Below are 20,419 nucleotides of genomic sequence, written 5' to 3'. Positions count from 1 at the left end.
TTACTCGAGTCCGCAGCCCTGGTGAGTGTTGACAACTATTTAAAGTAAAAACTTAACTTGTTGTTTGTTGCTTTTTCGATATTTTCTACGAAATCTTGCTCGTACTGCAACATTTTGCCGATTTTGTAAATTATTTTTAATTTTTTGCTACAAGTTTCTTCAAATATACTTTTATTGTTAAAAAGAACACATATAGGTATCCTTATAACAGAGGTGGCAAAACTGCACTGAAATGTCCACGGGAAGAAAACTATTATTCTCCTCACCTGTTAGTGGGATGCTGCTTGGGTCGTAGCCGATACACTATGCCAAGTGAAAGCATCGGCACTCGTCCGATATTAGGGTCGTATCCGTGCCTAGATTGACATGAGGACATTTTGCCATTGTTTGGTATATAACGCAGTGATTTCCACATTCAAATGTAAATTTATCAAAAAATAGCAGGTTACCAACTGGAGGAAACTAACTATTAACGGAATGCGAGTTATTGCTGAGAAACCATAAAAAACAATTACTCTTTGATTGTTTCTATTTCATGCAGTTTGCTGGTCTGAGGATAGTAATGACGTCATAGGTATCGGATCGCGATACTTTTTCTAAAATATCGGGCATCGGAATGAATGTCTCTAGTATTGGACACCACGACTTACTAGGTTACATACGATCCACAATAGGTGTTATAACTGATTGATTAGTTTATGATCGTGTTGGGTTTCATGTTGTGTTGTGATGAAAAGTGTGCTGTGATGTTCTTATAGTGCATCACAAGCTAAAAAGTGAATGAACAACTGATGGATTATTACAAATATTGCAGATGTTTGGAAATTTCTTGTATTCTGCATTTTTTTATTAATTCTGATATTTTTTTATTTTATTGCAAATGTTTCGAGGGGGGAATTAATTTGTTCTCTGGGATAAGGCAAGAATATTTATAAGTTTCTACATCGATAGCCGTTCTTGCAAAATAGCAATGTTTTCTGTCTTGTACGATTTAGTAATGTCAAAAAAACATTCGTTTTGTGCTAAATTTGCAGAAGCTTGCGGTAGTTTGTGGTTTTCTTCAGCTACCAAGGGCAACAATGTGCGTTTGTGACGTAATAAAATGCAATATTTATTTCCATGATTTTCGGAAATATTACAGAAATGTTTCTTCAGAATAATTATTAATTGCTGCAGTTAATCGAATATTTCGTGAAGTATTTTGCTTTATCATTGCGTTCAGTGCTTTTTGTCTGACAAGCGAACTAACCACAATCCACCATTTTACAGGTAAATTATTCTTCGCTTTTTTTAAGGTTGTGTTCAGTAAATTGCAAATTTGCGTTTTAACTAAAACTTTTCGACACTGATTTAATAACATGTATACTAAATTTGATTTTGTAACTTTTTTTTACTTGAAATCATCAATATTGCTGGAGAATCGGAGATATCATGCAGTGTTTCCCTTTGTTGCATAAGAAAGACGAGTTCGTGGTTGTTTTTCTCCAAGTGTGCCCTGCGAAAAAAACTCGTGCTTAAAATATTTATTTTGCCAAATGAGCAAAGACACATTTTTAAACTAAACTTGACATTTGTATTTGCTGTATATAGACTGCCATGCTCAACGCTATGCTTGTTTATTAATACTTATTTCTTAAAAAAACAAATTTAGCATTTCAATTTTTAATAAATATTTTTAAATATACTAAAACAAAATATATAATTATCAGTAATTAACAATCCCTCCATTCACTACTTAAACCCAAGTATTTTTTGTTCCATGACCAGGCAACTAACAGCTTAATACTGTTTGTTTCAAGGGTCAACACATTTGCTTAAATTGTTTTTGTTTGCACTCAAGATTATAATGCCACGAACGTGTTTTCTTCACCAGATGTTCAAAATTCTTGCCTAAGTTTTATTTAAAATGCTCCCTGTTTCCCGAATCCTGGTTCAGTCGGCATTCCGGCGTAGCGCCGTGCAATGTTTCTCGGAACAGCCTCAGTTCCGTCCCTCGCAACATTCTGTGTTGATGCAAGTTAAGAAGTCGGCACTTCCCACTGTAAGTTCGCACCGTATAATAGTGGTCTTAAAATAATGGTTAAATGATTTGCAGACAACTACTTTATAACTGAAATTTTGCTTTGTTTTGACTTTATTTGCAATTTACTCACTAAATTATACAGATTTATTGTTATGCTTTGAACCCAAATGTGTTAAGAATAACTCATTGGCACAAAACGTGGAACATATTTATGCTCAGATGTATTAAAGTTATCTCTTAATTTTAGATTTAATGCTCAACGGTAAGTGGTGGTGGCAGTACGGATCCGTTACAAAATTATTTAAGTTTTTTGGCCATAATTTGTGATTCTACATATTCATTTCTGGAAACACACAATAAGAACTAAAAGCAACAATTCCGACAGTAGAAAAATCTATAAAACCATATAGTGTTAATACCAACAACAACCTACTACCACTATTGCATGTTAGGCCTGTTTTGGTCCTCTTTCGAACTGTTTTTTTAAATGCGAAACAGACAATCAGACACGTTTTAGCTGCTTTAGTATTTTAAGTCCAGTAATTTTCACTATTTTTTATTTTTGTTTCAGGTTTCATTGAGCAATCGTTATTACTCACGGAAAGGTTTCCTGGAAAACTTAATGGACACGATAAAGCAGGAATACAACAAAGACACGGAACTTAAGGACAATATCGCGAAGTTCCGCAAAGAAGCGCAAGAACTGGAAGACTCCGAGGCGCTCAAGCAAGCGCGACAAAAGTTTAAGAATATTGAGAAAGAAACGGCGCAAAGTACCGAAGTTATTCACGAAACTTTAGGCAAAGTCAAGTCAAAAATATCAGAGGTAACACTGAATAAAAACATAGATACATTTCATGCAATTAGCATTTTGTTGCAAACTAAAAAAAACAGATTGCAAATATACAAATTTTATTTATAAAATTTTTATTTTAAAGCACCAATTTTACCAGTTTATACATGTATATCTACGTTAATTGTTTATATATCACATATAATGCCTTTAGAAAGACTTACAAAATTGTTCATATCTGGCATGTAATCAGATTATGCCAAACAAATTTTCATTGATGTTTAAAAATATATATAAAACTATTTTGTTCTTTTTACACAAAACTAGTGAAATTTCAATTACACTAAATCAAATGCTTTAGTTTATGTTTTGTTGAACCTTGACATCATCAGATTTTGACCGACCAGTATCTTTTTAATTACAGACTGCTGAAGAATTTGGCAAGACCGACATCGGCAAAGCTGCCGGCAAAATATCGGAGGGTATTTCTGGTGCGGCCAAGTCGGCCGTGGAGAGCGACGCTGTTCGTAAGGTCCAAGCGGGACTCAGCAGCATCACCCAAGGGACAGGGGTAGCACCCGACAGCTTGTACAAGAAACCTGGTAAGTTGGTTGCTTCTTAACCATGTAGCCATGTAGCTACAAATGCATTGATGATATTTCAATCAGGGAGTGAATGGTCTTTCACCTAATGGTCTGGATAATTTTCTTCTACACTCTTTTATAGACTAACTGAATCATGGATTCTTAAATCCTTAATTGATTGGCTGATTTGGTTAGTCTGTTAAAGACTTCAGGTGTAGATGAAAGCCGCTATCGTTGGTCAAACAAGGTCGGAAGTGCTAGATCACAGTTGTTATGCTTCTACGTCTATGGATCTTTTATTATTGTACTTCCACCTTTCGGTTTACTTAGGTTGCATTGAAAACTGTGGCGGGCCAGTTGAATATTGTAAGCCATTTAGGCACCTGCTCTACCATATGTGCTTTATTAGAATCATGTAAATATTTGACTTTGTGCCGAATCAAGAAAAGTTAATGTGTAATAAACTTGTTTTAGTGAGGCAAAGTGTTGTTCATAGTGAGATTACACACCACTGGTTTAGAGTCTTTCTAATATGACTTTCCTTAGGATGACATAACCCCACTAAAGTAATTGTGATTTGGCATACTTGTATTTGGACTTGTAACTTAACTATTGACATGTTGTCGCACTGTTAATGTAGTTGGTAAGCCATTAGAAAAATCAGAGCTTGTTTAAAGGCTGGCAATGTTTTGTGTCTAACACTGCAACCTTACTTAAGCAGCTTAATATACAGTTGACCAGGCACAGTGAAATATGTTTTCCCCTTATGTTTTGCAGCTAAACTTCGCATGCGCAAGTCGGAGTTGTTCGCGGAGAATGTTCGTGAGTTTGAAGCAAACCTCGATGCTACGAACGTTGTCATGCACAAAGACTCGGTGTGGAACCAACAATGGGAGTCGTTCAAGAACTCTAAAGTGGGAGAGCGTGAGTGAAAAGTTCTTTTAGTATCACAGAATATACATTCAAGTAGACGTTTAGGATGAGGGAATGTCAGTAGTTTTCAGTTGAATATTAACACATTATAACAGTAATTTAACTAGAACAAGCAAATCAACTAATAGAAAAATATAAAGGGGTGTTTAGATCCCAAGTTTGATTTTTAAATTTTAAATATTTGTTCTTTTTTTTTCCTTTGTGCTTTGTTAAGGGAGTTGTTAGTCCCTAAAATAATTTAAATAGAAATAATAATAAATTACATTTTAATTGCAAGCAAATATTGTTTACTATTTCCTGATAATTTATAGTTCCTCTAAATTTTGTTTTGTAGGAATATCAAACATAAAAATGCAGTTTGATGAAAGCGATAATGTTTTTATCCGTGGATCGCGATTTGTTACCGACAGAATATCTTCCATTGCTGGTAAGTTTATATTTTGTTTCATCTATAGTATTTATTAGTTTGCCTAAAGTTTGTTTAACAATATACAACATGTTTCCAGGTGGTATGTTGGGAGGAACTGACATATCAAAAGTTATGACAGATATCGTCAAAATCGATCCAAGTTTTTCTGCCACTGGTTTCATAGAGTTTTGTAAGTTTGACGTTATTCCAAATATTCTGGAAGCCATTGCTCAAAATAACGCTGAGGTTGTTAAAGATTGGTGCAGCGAGGCGGTAAGTGAAAAATATATTTAACAGAAAGGTGTTTGTATGGATTTGGATTTTATTTTGTTTATATAATTTAAAATATTACCATTTCATAGATATATATATAAATATATATAATTGGCATCGGTCAACTTCTAATTATAGGACTAAGATAAAAGCAGGCTCTAGTTTGAGAAAAAATGGAAAGTAAGAAAATGGTTTGTATTTGAGAGGCAAAGTTAGAACTTTGAACCCACGCATTTATTTGTTTTTAAATCTATTTTTTATCTTTCCAGTATTCCTCTTTGAACTTCATGAAAAGAATTGTTTTATTTCTTGACAGCCATACAACCAGATAATGTTCCCGGTGATGCAAGCGGAACAGATCGGTTGCAAGTACGAGCTAACGACGATAGACGTCGACCACGTCGATATTGCCGGGGCTACCAAGGTCGACCAGGGCCCGGTGCTTGTAATAAGCTTCCAAACCCAACAAATTATGGTCGTACGAGATAAAAAAGGGATTGCTATTGAGGGAGATGAGGTAATGCTTTTAAAGTGGGCTTAAAGTTATTATTTTTTAGTGGTGCATACTGTGTAGAGTAGGAGAAAAATTAAGCACCGGAGACGGGCTGTTAAAAGTTTCCTATTGGTTAGAATTATTTGGTACTTGGCAGTTATTTAAGTTATTTAATTTTTTATTGTCTATTAATTTCTATTAAAAGTGTTCTTCTGAACAGAATGTAAGACCGTTTAGAAATGTTATCGATTTTCCCCTTTCCACAAAAGTATGACAATTTATATTTTGTATACCAAGAAAAAAAAATAACGCTGCAGTAATTTGCTCAATTACATAAGTTGGCGAACTGCCAAAACATTCAGAATAATTTTGTTATGTCCAGGTTTCTGGCTATTTATGTTAGCATACTTCAAATAAAAGTAGTACAATTGGTGCCTTCTAATAAGCCTTAATGTAAAAAGTCACTGTGACGAATTTACATGCCAGGAATTAAGAATGTGTACTGTTAGCTTTGGTCGGTACGATTGCTGGCAAAAGCATTATTCAAGTCAAACAAAAAAACGGCAATACTCGGTACAAGTATCTAAGTACTCGCTAAACATGCCACGACAGCTAGCATTCGCTTTGGTCTCAAAATAAAAAACTCGTCACAACACCAACTCACTGTCGCACTCTACTCTTCTTCCCCTCAGATAGAACTCAGCGCTGCAGGTTTGTCCGCAGAAGCCGCTAAACTTGTTGCAACACATTAGTTTCTAATAAACACTTAACATAATAACTGTTAACTTCCACAGAACCAGATAATGCGTGTGTACCATGTGTGGGCGCTCTGCCGTGACACCGAGGAGCTTGATCCATCAGCTGCTTGGAAAATAATCGACCAATCGATGTCCGCGTCTCCCATGCTGCTGTGAACACTGTGGACAACTCACGCATGTGCTAGCCACATTACCGCACGTCGAATGGGCAGGGACAAAGTTTGTGGTCACGAGACCAGAGGGGAGCATTAAATTATGCAAATAAAATATCTTCGTTACGATCTGTGGTTTTGTGCCTGCAATCAATGTAAGATTTGGCAAATAACACAAAAAAATGAAAAGTTTTGAATCATGCCTATTAATAATGACATGTGATGAGCATCTTGCAAAAATGTTTAGTAGCTGGCAATTACTGATGTTAACCAAGTCACAACTTTTCAATCTGTATAACGCATTGCTCAACTTGTTTTTGCATACAGCTCCAACAGTAAATGCATCATGTTGACTTTATTATAATGAATATTTAGGTATTTACCATTGCGTCATGTTCGTAAAACTAGCTTGCGGCGAGGTTAATGTATTACTATGACACGTTGGTGGGTTGTTGTTATGTAGCAAGGTGTCCTGGTTGTTTCTTGACTCGTTTTGTTCGGTAAGTCTAGTAGTTTAAAGGCACACATATAATACAAAAATGTAACTGTTTTGTGGTTCTAAGACCTTTTTAGAAGCTGACACTTGCTGGTGTTATTTGGAAATCCAAAACAAATTACAAATTTGTATCTGCTGTTACTGCTCCAACAGTAAACAAATCTATAGCACCCTGTTGCCTTTTGTAACATGAATATTTAGAGCATTACAAAGAAACAATCTGCTTTCAGTAACCACTTCCTCAAGTTACGTTAAAACTCTTTAAGGAAATTGAATTACAAAAGCATTTTGTACCTGGATTATATTTTTATGTAAAAATGTAATAAGATCACACAACAATAAGAAACAAAATGGCATTTACCTGCCAAAGAAGGCAGTACCAGAAGACATTAACACATTGCTGTGAAGCTGCTACCATGAAAGACTCTATTCAACAGAATTAAAGGAAAAAATTCAAATACCAACGCTGAAATCTCAATAAAACCAACGTTTATGTTAACTTGCCAACAACTTGACATTTTACAACATGTAATTATTGGAAAAAACTAAGTTTTGTAAGAAACTAGTAAAGAAAGGGCAATACAATAGCCTTAAGAAACCAGTGAACTACCAGGCGAAGTGTGAATATACAAAGTAGAAACAAACATAATACTGGCATTTGGTAAAATGAAAAGCTAGTCTAGTGAGACAGCTTATTGTGACGCACATATCTACAACAATGTGGGTGTGTGATGTCATAGAGTGTACGCTAAAGGTGAATAAGAAGTAAAACTAACAATTAAAAACAACATTTGTTTAAAAGTGAGTAAAATAAAAGAAAAAGTACAAACATTTGTGACAAGTGAAACTTGTTTATTTAATAATATGGTCCCGAACCTGCCATCATATGTACCTCTGTTGATATTTTTACATTTCAGGGTTGTATAACTGGTTTATACAAAGTAAATGGTGTTTTTATGCTGGATTATTGAGTTACGGCACCATGAGGGGCAAAGTGTGGGTATATTCTGCCCCATCGATGTCGAAATCTTCCATCCCCATGAACTGTTCCTCGTCCCTGTAATGTGACATAGTGAGGCTCTGCGACATGCAAGTGAAGAACACGATGCGTTTCATCTTGCGGTTGTACATGAAGAAGTTGAACGACCAGAGGCAGCAGTCGTCTCCGTACGGGTCGCTGTCAAGGTCGGGGTTGTAGCTGTACACGTCGCAGTCGCACAAGTTAATCTCCTGGTCGATCGTCGACCACAACGACGCACTCATCCTGGAATAAATCACATTGTCAATTGTTTTCTTGTATGTTCAGGCTTTGGTTCAAATTACAGCGAATTTTCAAACTGGTTTAAAGATTTTTTTGAATTAAGTAAAGTTTGAGTGTTTTGTTTTTGAATAACATCTATTATTCCCTAGAGCTGCCCTCATTTTGGCAAAAACATTGGGAAAAATGGTTTGTTTGTACTTTGCCTTGGTGAAGGATTGGCCTTGAGTGTAAAAAAAAATTCAAAATTAAAACTTGTTAAATGGCAGTTTATTCTAAAGTTGTAACAGCTCTTCTGACTATTTTATTTGTGACAAAAACAGCTGTTGTTTGACATATTATGCCCGTCAGCAACAGTTTATGTATATTTTAATTATGAGGTAATGTAGTTAAAATCAGAAAGAAAAAGTAAAATACACTAAACTTATTTGCTCCACAGTCATTTTACCTGTTGTATTTTTCCCCAAGCACTGCACCCATTGTGCTGTTTATGAAACCCGTTGCATAATCCACACTCGGTTCGCGGCTAAACTCATCGCTCTTCGCGTGGCTGAAGTCGTAATCGGGTCGGAACGAAGCGTTGAGTGTCGACACCAAGTAGTAGAGGGTCTTCCTGCTGCAGGTCGAGTTAAGGTCGCTTTCCATCTCGTCTGCGCTGCTGTAACTTCGACTCAAAGCATTTCCCGGGCTCACAGATAGCATGGTTTGTGGTGGAGATAACACGGCGAGGTCGTTTAGCTGACCATCGCTCGACAAGACTTTGAAGAGCCGCTTGTCCTCCCCGGCCATCTTGCAAGAGTAGCTTTCTACTCGTCCAACGACCTTACAATCGCCATTATCAAACGTCAACGCACTGTTCAACGCTTCCAAGTTTGCGTTTTCTAAAAACTTCATCTTTGTTTAAAAGCCGATGCAACTCAAAAGTAAAATGTAAAAAGTTCACAGTGAATCGTTAAAATCCTTGAGATTTAAAAGCTGGTTGAAACACACATAAGACTCGTTAAACTAAAACTTTGCGAACAATAAAGTCTCGGAATCGATGAAGAACAGTTCGAAATAATAATTTCCGTTTGTATTCCAGCAATCGCCATTTGCACGAAGCTCAAGAATATTTAATGAAAACTTCAATTCTTCAATCTGTCAATGTAAAACAAAATGTGTTAAAACCTGTTCAATGAAAACTAAAAAAATGAATTCATTATAAAACATAACCATGTTTCAATTATTTTTCTAAAATTGCTTTTCCAAATATGAAATAAGCAAACGTTTTCTACAACTTTAAAAAAAAGTTTACTTTTAACATATTCCATTTAGTACCATAAATGCTACATTGTAAAAACTTTGCTAATTAAATATTTGCTTTATATTTACCTTTCCACAAAGATATTATAAATCAAATAAACTTGATTAAAACATTTTCACAGACAATAAACTTTAGCAGGTTTTTTGTTTGTTGTCACCAAATAACTATTAGTGCTGTAAAAAGCATAATGTTAAACACAAACGATGGTAAACAAAATATCTAACACGCAACAAATTATTTAACATGGTAAAAGTGAATGGACAGATTCGTTTTCAAATGATTCAACAGTTGATGACTCAATCGCAAACCTGAAATTAATCATCCTATTAAATCCACATAACTCTAACGTCAATGTGCAAATTTAATGCATACCCCAAAGCAAATGGCTTATGGGTAAAATTACTGATTAAATGAAGTAACTGGGTTACGTTAAGGTCAAATTAATTTTAGATTGACGATGCTCGCAAAAAAACCTACATCCTTTGATATTGAGTTGTCAAACTAAAATGTTTTTTCTTTACGCATTGAAACGCGCAAATAGTTGAATTAAATGCTACTTTCCTGCAATTAACTGATTTAATTGAAACATTTGTTTCAGTTCCTGATTTTTCTGCAGATTCATTAAGAACATAATAACAAAACTTTCAGCCAATCACGAGCCACTATATTTTAGTCTCGAAGCAGCTTGGAACGGTAAGGAGAAAGTCATTTTACTTTTAAACCGTTTTTAGCGAAATTTAGCGAATTTGACATGTTAGCAACAGCATTAGTTACTTAAAACCTAAAAACATATTTTTTAAATATTGCGTTGTTAAAACATACTAACTACTGATCTGACAACATTTTTATAAAGGTTGAAATACAAGTCTTTCTATTCCCTGGGCTATAAAAATTAAAAAATGCTTTAACTTCATATCCTTTCTTGGATCAAAACGTTTTATGAACTATCTGGTCGTAAACAGCAAATGTAGTGTGTAAAGTTATCGTCCTAACTGCTAAAATGGACACATAATCACTGCTTTCTACACATTACGAATATTAGCAACTTTTATTAAAATATAACTACGTCTTCCAACCAATTAGCCTAAATATACTTTTAAACACTCAACCCAAAAAAGTTGCATACCAGTCTAGGCAATGGCCCATTTAATACCAAAATATATTTTTTTAAAAAGCATCACATATAAAGCCTGACTCAGTTTAAAGCTTGATCGCTACAGTCTGAAGAGTTCAATTCATCTGCAAAGGGCGGGTAAAAGCTTGGCAAACATTCAGTTGACCGAGAGTTTATTTGTCTTTATTTGATAATGGAAATTGGTCTAACACGCAGGGTTGCTCAACCGTTACACCGACCCACTGGAGAGGCACGAACAGTGTTAGAGGTACTACGAGCAATGAGCATATCCTTATTGTCTTAAGGGTCATCTTATTCTCTCAAATATTTGTTTTCATTATGACTTTAGAGACCTTCCTTATGACGTTTCGTTAAATATATATATTTTTTATCGTAAACAGGGAGCAACAAAGTATTGAAAGCGCATGGAAGGAACACAAATCATTAAAAGTTTAAAGCCAATGATTTAACACGTATTTAGTAAAAACAATTGAAAGCATTTAGACAACTACGATTTTATTATTGCGTGTCAATGATGACGTCATCCTCTGACGCAAGCGGTGCCTTCCACAGGTAATAGAGGAGTGTCTTTGGTCCATAGTGAGTTCCCCTTGAGTTGAGGCAGTCAGTGTACTGCTTCTTGCTGAGAGTTGGCGAGCAGAACTTGTCGTGAAAGATGTGAACTTCTGCTGGCTCGGTGCTCTTGAATACTTGCAGGCCCATGCCTAGGATCGCGTTCACCTGGAAAGTGGTGTTGGTTAATTTAAACAGCTAACTACAAGACGTGCCGTTTTTAACCTTAATAATGAAAATTAGGCAATTTTAGTGCAAATACAAACCTACAAGTTGTGTTTTTTACCGTTGTTGCCCAATGTTTTTAATTTAATTATGAAAGTTTAGTAAGTTATTGACTTTATTCGTAAAAGTTGATTTTCAACGCAAACTGTAAAAGTTGGATGGTTTCAAGGTAATTATAAGATTATAGAAACATAGTCACTTCTAACGTTTTTTCTTAGAGGTTAGTATTTGAACGTTATTCAAGTTGATTTTTCAAATTGTTACAAAAAACACATAATTCTTTTTAACGTTCTTTTAAGGATTGGATAGCTTTGAACATCATTAATAAAGCTGAAAGCAACGCAAAAGAATTAGGAACAAAACTTATTTTCTTGTGAGTTCTTCAACTTTCCGTTAGTTAAACTAGCGTTAGCAGTATTTTTAAATGCATATAGGCTTAATCATTTGTACTCTACGTAAATATTGCTGGCCACACGCTGTACATGGATGTGTATGTGTGCTTATATGTACATCTTACCAGGTGGATATCCTCGAGTCCCCAACCTCTGATGGAAAGATCGAAGCCTTTTGTTTTAGCGAAGTCGCTCTTGTACAACGAGACCATCCCGTAGCTGAAGTGGCGCCAGAATCCGTCCAACTCACTGAAGCTGAAGTCGCTCTGTGGTTTCTTCATCTCAACGTAAACAACATCAGGGTCGTACTGACTGTGGGTGGTGAAGGGGTTAGTTGCTGGTATGTGGGAAACTATGTGTGTTTCAAGAACTTTTAAAGTTAGTTTTAAACACTTTATTTTAAACAGTTTTTTTTTGTGCAATCGGAAAATATTAAGATTATTGCAACGCGGCTAGTGATAGAAAATGTTTGTCGAAAAAAACATGTTATAAACAGTTTGCACAATTTGGCCTGAGTTTTAGTAAACCCGGCTCTAATATCTTACGAAAAAAAAAAAATATTTTTTGTCACAATAGAAATCTTAAAAAAAAACAGACCTGTTTTTTCCTGATTTTAGCAAAAGTTTTATTCGGGTTTGCGGCATGTTGATTAAGTTGAGCCCTGATTGCCAGCATTGTATTGAGGGTAAATTAGTTTTTTTAAAGAATTCAAAAATTAACTACATTTGGCGACCAATTGTAACAAAAACACGCTAAGTTACCTGAAGAATACAGGATAGAAAGCTTGTTGTCCCCTGATCGTGTTCCTTCTGATGTGAGTCAGCATTTCTGGCGCAAAGACCAGGTCCACATCACAGAAGAACAAGATCTCATCCCCAGCAACCTTAGCTGCTGCGGTTTGTAAACCAAGTCCCCGCGAGAAGTCAGTGCCAGGTTTCATAAGCACAACAACGAGCTGTGAGCCAGGGTAGGCCTGCTGCAGTGTGCTCATGTTCTCGATGATGAAGCGCTCGTCCGGTGATCGAACCGGCAACCCTCCGACTTTAGCGTCGTAGTTCTCCCTCAGCTTCACACTTTCCTCCTCCTCAGAGCTCCTCTCCTCCGGGAAGTAAGCGAGGAAGAGGTTCACGCGCTCACCACGTGCAAGGAACGTGCTCTCGAAGTTGTTGATGAAGCGCACGAAGTTCTGAGGTCGTCCGCTCAAGGTCATCACGAAGTTGACGCTCGGTTGCTCGCTGGGTGGCGCTCCAGGGGAGATTATTTTCGCCAACTGGGGAGCAGAGCTTAGATCGCCTTCTTCTTGCACAAACCTCAGTTTATCGATGAAGTACTGCCTTGTGTGGATTGGTCGCTCCACTGATGATGTCACATCACTACCTTTGCTTGTGTAAGTGCAGGTCACGTGCGAAACCGTGTCCACTGATAGGCTGGGGTTGATCACGTGATAGCTCTGCACGAAGCCGACTGCGCTCAACTTGGTCTTAGTGTTGTCGAACCTGTGCTGGACTTCCCTCACAGCGAGGTTGGTTCCTTCTATCAGCTGCTGCTTTAGAGGGTCGCGCATGTGGCGGACCAAGTTCTTCTCGTCACTCGTGAATATGTTCCGTCCCATGATCGAACGCCACTCAAACTGAGCGCGAGCGTTCGCGTTCTGTGAGTCATAGAAGGGTATTATGACGTTGTTTAACTTAAAGGCATTCTATAAGTCAAGAGATATAGGAATAAAATCCACAATAATGACAAAACATCCACAATGCTAAAAATAATTTTTAGTATATTAACGGTTACGGTTTCATTTGAATTGTTTCGAACGTTACTTTTTAAGCGACATATGTTTATGCTTCGCTTATTATCGTACATAAAAATACTGGCATATTATTTAAGTCAACAGTAGACCCACAATAAATCGCTAGCTTTTACCGGGATATTAATTGTAAAATATACTTAATTCGTTCAGACAGAAAAATAAATACCTTTATATTCATTTATTAACCTTTTAAACATATTTTAATCCATCAAAGTTAAAAGTTACTCAAGAATTTAAAAAACGCCCTGATTAAATATGATAAACGTATTGACTCCACACCCAATCAGTGACGTCATACATACGTCATGCATCTATGACGTACCGGGTCTTGCTGCTCCCCTCCGAGCACCCTAAGTTCCTTCTCCAGCCCAGCTACTTTGTCCATGAGACGGACGATCCTCCTCTTGAGCACTTTGTTGTGGAAGTTGAACTGAGATGTCGGGTCCTTGTTCGCGTGGAACACGATTCCCTTGTCTGTAGAAAATTAAAGTTATTGGAATACAGAGGTTACCGCGAATAAAAAGTAAGTAAGCAAAGATAATAATTTATGCCTTTATTAATAAAGAATATGAAAAAAGCAATATTCTGTGTATAGCATGAAAAATAAAAAAGTAAATAAAGTTGTGGGGAAACAAAGGTTGGAAAGGCAATCCAAAAAAAGCCTAGACGTAGTCGGATGTGTTTCTATTTGTAAGAACTAGCTATTCCTGATTTGTTTGTACAAGTTAAAAGTATTATGTTGCCTTAATCGACGCATGCCCCAATACGCCAACCCCTGTGTGTATAAGTAGGTTATAAAAAGATATAGTCTTTGTAAAATAACGATATTTTAAGTTTATTTATTTAGTAGAGTCCGTATACATGATAAGGAAATTGCCAACATTTCTCTAGACGACTAGCACTGTCTTTTAGTTCAATAAGTCCAATGTCACTCAGCAAACATAAATTAATAAAACAAAAATCCTAAGGCAATTTTGCTTAGGATGTTTGCCAGTTTTCTTGGAGTTACAGACTTGCATTGAGAAAGGATTTTTCTTTAATGTGTTTACAGGGATTACGACATCAAGGATACGAAGCGGTCTGGCCCCGAAGCAGCTTTCACGAACTCCTAAGTATTTTAACGTTTATTGCATCAACTTAAAAAACTAATTTGGGTTAGGTTTTTTAAAGCAGGCCTTTTTATAAATCCTTCAACGATAAAAATCGCCTAAATGATACAATATTTCACGGCAGTCGACAATCACATTTATTATTAATGTAACAAGAAATCACAAATATTTTAGTGTTTTTAATTTTCTGTTTAAGCCGGATACCCCACACTCCTAACCCATGACCCTTAACCCCAGACCCCACAACCCTGACCCAACACTTACAACCAACCCACCCAGTTGTGCCGGTTCAACTTCTTCAATACTGGGAGCATAGGATCCCTGCTGGTAGTTTTGAAAGAAGAGCTTCTTAGTCTCCCAGGATTGTGTGCACTTGACGCCGGTCATCTTCTGCACGCACCTGCCAAGCTCAATGTCCTCGTGTTCTGTGTAGAGGATGTGGAGGCAAGCTCCAAGCCGAGGTCCAAGTCGTCGCAGGAGAGCTTTCGAAATGATCACACCGGGTCCGCCCTGGATGTAGAAAGTTGTTAAACACAATATACTTGTGACACACTGTGATCTAGCCTTTCTGATGTTGTAACAGTTCAACTATACCCGAACATCCGTGAATACAGAGTTGGTGTTGAACACAATATACACATGAGGCACTGTAAACAATGATGAAATCAAGGCAGACCAGGAAAACAACCAGCCTGCAGTGAGGTTCGAACTCACGACCTCCGACCATGCTTTGCCCAGGTCTGTTCTAGCCCTTCTGATGTTGAGTTAAACTTCACCCGAACTCGATTGAGTAGATGTTATTGTTTCGTTATATTAGTGGCGTCTAAGGTTATACTTGCGGACCTGAGTTACTCGTGGTAAAATTAAGTTATGCTATGGACGTGGGTTAAGTATGTTGGCCTAACCCTACTTAAGATAACAATGCTTTAACATTCCTTGTTGACTTGTTAACGCAATATATTTAGATCTTATTCATAACTTTTAGCTGAGATATAACCGCCGAAACTAATTTAAGCGGCATTTGTTAATGAAAAGCAAAATAGAGAAACAAGCGATCAAATCGAAGGAAAGTCAAGATTTTAATGGTTTAATCACGAAATTTAACAACCAATTGTAAACAGAGCAACAAAGTTCGCTTGTTGCTGGTCTTAGGAACATCAAATCAAACATCTACTCACAGTATTTTTGCCAGCGTATCTTACTACCACGGTTACCATCGGTTATACGTTACATTTACCACCTTACACTCACACCGTACCATGCAGTAGTTCTCCCCCTTAGCGATCCAGTCGTCACTATTCTTCCCGAACCCAGCGCTCCCAATGAACCAGGGCTTTGAAGCGTCAACTCCGCTCAGGAAGGTGTGAAGCTTCTTCGTGTCAACATAAGCATCGTCGTCCAACCTCACAAACCAGTCGAAGCTAAAGATTCAAGGCTGTGTCATGTTAGCTCATACTCAGGTAAACTTGTCATTGCTGCATTTCTTACGTACATGTCATAGTTTGAACCTAAAATAGAAATTGCATGCATACAATTGACTTTTAATTTTCCATTTGAAAGTTTTGACGAAACGAGTATATGTTTTTTAGTGGATTTGAAGGTCTGCTAGTTTGTATGCCCTTGATAATGTTCATATCGTCACGCTCATAGCCAAATTGCCGGAGTCATTTTTTCCAGATTTTTAGATTTTTTGCTTCAGTCTCTCCTTGTTACCATCCCCATCCATAGAAAAAAGTGCCTAAGTCACTTTTAAGTCATTTCCCATGAGCATGTGTAAAAAATGACCTATAGTTGTATCCCTACGCGAACCAACCCACCTTTTCTGGCCGTGGAGGAATTTTAAATATATCAAATATTATTTTTTTACCCCCGGCGCACCTGGCAACCTTCCATGGCGCACTATTAGTTAGGAAGCCTTCATCTACAAGGTGAACGCGTTTATATGCCTTTATTTGTTTGTATGTTGTCATATACAGCATGTGTGTGTTTGTATCCCACTCACACCAACGCACCTTTCCAGATACTCGTCGTGCATGAACTTTATCATGGAGAAGCTTTTCTTCTGCGGAGGGTAGTCGGTGTCCTTCACCCCTGGAAGCTGAATCACCCTCACCCCAGCCCCACCATTTACCCCAGCCCCACCATTAACCCCAGCCCCGATGTAGCTGCTGACGAAGCGCTTCTTCGGGTCGGTCGTCCCGTTGTTGTTGGAGAAGACCTCCACCCTTACTTTCGGGTGCTTCCCCCTGCCCCAGGTACCCAGGGCAGCTTGGGTTCGAGTGGGTAACTTCTCCTCCATCGACATCATGCCTGGGTCAACACAGCGGTTCGTTCACATCGTGTGGTAAGTACTTGAATGGTAAAAGTTTACCGGACGAGTATGCTGAGCTTTCCTATATGATAGTATCGGTTGCAAGTTGTTATCATACAAGCTACATTGAGTATTTCGCGTTTGTAGCATAAAAACCTAATTACCAAAAAATATACCAGATGCAAATATTCTGTAGACTTTCCTGTCTTAATTAAAATCGGTCATTTATAAGTTGAATGATTCATTCGAAATAAAAGACTGATGGTGCCCTTTTTTGTGGACAAATAAATTTCTCCTAAAACTTTTCAATGACTGACTTTGACCAAGAAAAGTTCAAAAGTCAAGAAAGTCTGAAGATCATTTTCTCCCATTTGAAGTCATGTCGTCATTCACGTGTAAGGGCGAGGAAACATCTTCATATTTTACACATTTAGTTTGTCAATATACCGCATGTTTTGATTTAACTATTAAACGCTACCGATGTGAAAAAAGCAAGACTTATTCTCACCGATGTAAATTGAGCCGAGCATTTCATCATTTTCAACTTTCAGCTGCTCGTCCCTCGGTTGTATGTAAACAGGGACATCCCCTTGTAGTTCCAGAGGACACCATGACCTTGGCAACACGTGGTAAGCGATCGGGGGGAGTGAAGGACCAACGTAACATCCGACAAAGAACCCGACCACGATGCTGAGGAGGAATCTGCGGAATACAAGGTTGGATAATCAACTTGCAGTATTCACATGTGGGTATTATTAGCCATAGGGTCTACATTTTGTGGGAAGCACTGGATATAAAGGCTCCGTATCGTTGGAATACAGTAAGGGTCGCCAAACTTTTTCATCTAGGGCCTGACTATCGCGGGTCGGATGTGAATGTTTTATTTAACTTCGCTAACATGTTTGCCGTTATACAAAGCAAGTAAAAAAAAAGATAATTATTTTAGAGATGACGTCACAGAGTTACGTCATAACATGACATTTAGAACTAATAACCTTTTAAAACCTGGGGTTATCGTTCGTTAAAGTTTACAAAATGTAGAACTAAACATTGATTTAAATACATTCACTAAGTTGGCTTGCTTAAAAATAGCATTATTTCAGCAGAACGACGAGCGTTGCTTTTTACTTTCACCGCTATTTCAAATAAAATCTTCTACAAATTACGAAGGTCGGCCAATTCCAACAAATACCTCGTCAAATGTTGGGAAATTGCGTTGAAACTGCTTATCAATGTTGTTGTTTTAAGTCGGTTGTGTCGAAGCAACCCGTAAAACGTTCTTCTGTTGCCCAACATTCAGATAACCTCACTTTGCCTTAATTTCGTGACGTCATACGTATATAAAAATTGCTAGTATTGAACTCCAGTATATCCCTTACTAAAACCCTTTTTATTTGGCGGCTCCACGGATTTGTAAAAATCGCTAAGAATTTTTTTAAACAGGGATACCATAACTATACCGCCAAAATTTTCAAAAATTATCCAAGCGCGTTTCAAATCAACCCTATGTCAAAATACAAACTGCGGTTTCCACAAATCCAACCAAACTTTCATTTGGTTTTAGAGCCGCTGTTGTAAAGCTCCAACAATTTCGATTAAGCTTAGGTCGAAGTGGATATATAGAACGACGGAAACCCAACTCTACGTTTAGCTCATTCAGTCCACCGCTCGATATTGTGAGAGGTAAACTTTGTACTCTTATTAAATGTTCCTGCTAATCATCCAACTTTTGTGATTGCGGACTTTATAATTGCAAATAAACATTGTTCCTGCTAATTTGTGATTCACATAATAGTTTTAACCATCGGTATCACACTTTTGTAAGTTTTTTTTTTGGTAAAAGGCGAAAGATTTACACGGCAAACATACAAGATACATAAAAATTACTGCAATATATTTTAAGTTATAACCTATTTGCAATATATTTTAAGTTACACGCTGTATATAAATGGTCAATTTGTGGGTAACGTTTAAAATCGAAAATTTGCGCGAATATTAAAATTATAAAAATGCATGCAAAGTCAAATTGGATTTCTTTTTTAGGTTGCCCAAAGCGCAAATTTAAAATCGCCTATAGACTTGTCTCATGCTGAATAGTGCAGGTAGAGTGTTATACACACTTATTGTTTTTAAAGTACCATCTCGTCTATATAAAGCATTACTCACCTGTAAACCAACTTTTCCACGTCGGTCGCTCTTTTCTTCGAAGCCATCTTTCCTGATCAGGAATCCAGATACTAATAAATAGAAGAATCTATCTGTAAGAACAAACAAGTGTGTCGGCTAGACTTCAATATAGCTCGGCTTGCAGTATAAATGCATTATTAAGGTTGTAAAAACAGAAGCTGCTTATCCACGTTTAGCATCACTGAAGCCGTTAGAATTTAACTAACTACAAGAACCAAAAGCTTATTGGAGTTTTTACGTGAGTATCAAAGTCCACTCCGATCTTTTAAGTTTAGCTCCATTCTCTCCACGCTTAGGTACATTCAATAATACATAAGCGTGTAGTTGGCACCAATGTAGCGTCAATACTTCACGCACTTTGCATCTCTAAAGATGTCTGTCGGTGAAGTTGCACCTTTCGCAATTCTTATCGCGTTAAACTTTTTACAAGCGTTCAAAGCAATAAGCGAGGATATCTAAAGTGGTGTAATATCGATATAACGTAGGCCAAAGTTTAAATAAACAATAGAGAGTATTGTCAGTTCAGTAGGAGCAACAGAAAAGTACGCAAATAAATTAGCTGTAGCATTTCAAATGCTTAATTGACCAACAGAAGCGAGATTTGCGCTATAAGCTGATCACTAGCGCAGTTGACGAAAGCGATTACACCGCTCGGCTATTTTGCAAAAAATCGAATTGTCGGAAAAAACTGAAATCTAGCTTCTCTACTTGCAAATCGTCTCTGGCGATACTTTTTCGAAACACTAAATATCCTTTTACAGGGTTGTGACAGCGCGGGAAAGGCGTTCCCATACCCCATCTGACGTAATACAAAGTCGTTACGTCACGTTATACAACTTTTTGACGTAATTTAGCGTTTTACTGGGACTTCATCTTATTTAAGCTCTACAACCCACTCTAGGCTACTTGCTTCACTCTACTCTGAGCCCAGGTATTCCACGAATATTTCCGCGGAAAGCTTAACGCGGTCGTCGACGCCCAAAAGTCAAACACAGATTTGAAAGGATCCGCAATAAGTAAACACGGGCGGAACAATTGTGACGCGATTCACGCTCGATGCGACGCAAGCGACGCCGTTGGCAAACAACTTGGGGTCTTGTACCTCCGGAATGTATTCCATTGACTTTTTTATATAAATGTTAAGTTTGGTAATTATTCGTTCCCCATAGTTTGTGCCATTATAAACGTCTTTAATTTAATTATTTAGGGCTGTACTTTAGAGGTGA

General features: G+C 37.3%; 3 protein-coding genes across 3 annotated transcripts; 1 reads left to right on the top strand and 2 right to left on the bottom strand.

Moving 5' to 3' along the window:
- Window positions 1-1,133: 1,133 nt before the first annotated feature.
- Window positions 1,134-6,549, top strand: LOC146170511 (mitochondrial import inner membrane translocase subunit TIM44-like). The gene is made up of 9 exons (XM_083389072.1): window positions 1,134-1,269; window positions 1,874-2,041; window positions 2,595-2,849; window positions 3,241-3,418; window positions 4,178-4,324; window positions 4,668-4,760; window positions 4,840-5,015; window positions 5,332-5,532; window positions 6,303-6,549. Exons 2-9 carry the CDS (start codon window positions 1,907-1,909, stop codon window positions 6,420-6,422), a joined length of 1,305 nt encoding a protein of 434 aa, XP_083245198.1. The 5' UTR covers window positions 1,134-1,269; window positions 1,874-1,906; the 3' UTR covers window positions 6,423-6,549.
- Window positions 6,550-7,200: 651 nt separating this feature from the next.
- Window positions 7,201-9,979, bottom strand: LOC146170510 (repressor of RNA polymerase III transcription MAF1 homolog). Its single transcript, XM_083388933.1, has 3 exons — window positions 9,544-9,979; window positions 8,621-9,309; window positions 7,201-8,178 (listed from the first exon to the last, which is right to left on the bottom strand). Exons 2-3 carry the CDS (start codon window positions 9,064-9,066, stop codon window positions 7,887-7,889), a joined length of 738 nt encoding a protein of 245 aa, XP_083245059.1. The 5' UTR covers window positions 9,067-9,309; window positions 9,544-9,979; the 3' UTR covers window positions 7,201-7,886.
- A 1,129-nt stretch (window positions 9,980-11,108) lies between these two features.
- LOC146170509 (chondroitin sulfate synthase 1-like) lies at window positions 11,109-19,219 on the bottom strand. The gene is made up of 9 exons (XM_083388721.1): window positions 19,173-19,219; window positions 17,515-17,708; window positions 16,708-17,005; window positions 15,954-16,116; window positions 14,971-15,205; window positions 13,909-14,060; window positions 12,541-13,430; window positions 11,905-12,091; window positions 11,109-11,330 (listed from the first exon to the last, which is right to left on the bottom strand). The coding sequence occupies exons 1-9, from the start codon at window positions 19,217-19,219 to the stop codon at window positions 11,109-11,111; spliced, it is 2,388 nt and encodes a 795-aa protein (XP_083244847.1).
- Window positions 19,220-20,419: the final 1,200 nt, after the last annotated feature.

This window comes from Ascidiella aspersa, chromosome 1, assembly GCF_963924565.1.
Source record: "Ascidiella aspersa chromosome 1, kaAscAspe10.2, whole genome shotgun sequence".
Classification (NCBI taxonomy): Eukaryota; Metazoa; Chordata; class Ascidiacea; order Phlebobranchia; family Ascidiidae; genus Ascidiella; species Ascidiella aspersa.
This window is presented reverse-complemented; position numbering and strand designations above follow the sequence as displayed.

What these genes read in the sequence shown, in the direction of transcription:
- LOC146170510 (XM_083388933.1), bottom strand. Translation starts at nt 9,066, where the DNA reads ATGAAGTTTTTAGAAAACGCAAACTTGGAAGCGTTGAACAGTGCGTTG. An exon ending in CTTGGGGAAAAATACAACAG is followed by an intron (nt 8,179 to 8,620) that starts GTAAAATGACTG and finishes GATTTATTCCAG; the next exon opens with GATGAGTGCGTCGTTGTGGT.
- LOC146170509 (XM_083388721.1), bottom strand. Translation starts at nt 19,219, where the DNA reads ATGGCTTCGAAGAAAAGAGCGACCGACGTGGAAAAGTTGGTTTACAG. An exon ending in AGGGGGAGAACTACTGCATG is followed by an intron (nt 15,206 to 15,953) that starts GTACGGTGTGAG and finishes TTCTACATCCAG; the next exon opens with GGCGGACCCGGTGTGATCAT. An exon ending in AGTTGAACCGGCACAACTGG is followed by an intron (nt 14,061 to 14,970) that starts GTGGGTTGGTTG and finishes AATTTTCTACAG; the next exon opens with ACAAGGGAATCGTGTTCCAC.
- LOC146170511 (XM_083389072.1), top strand. Translation starts at nt 1,907, where the DNA reads ATGCTCCCTGTTTCCCGAATCCTGGTTCAGTCGGCATTCCGGCGTAGC. An exon ending in AGAAGTCGGCACTTCCCACT is followed by an intron (nt 2,042 to 2,594) that starts GTAAGTTCGCAC and finishes TTTTTGTTTCAG; the next exon opens with GTTTCATTGAGCAATCGTTA. An exon ending in TTGCTATTGAGGGAGATGAG is followed by an intron (nt 5,533 to 6,302) that starts GTAATGCTTTTA and finishes TAACTTCCACAG; the next exon opens with AACCAGATAATGCGTGTGTA.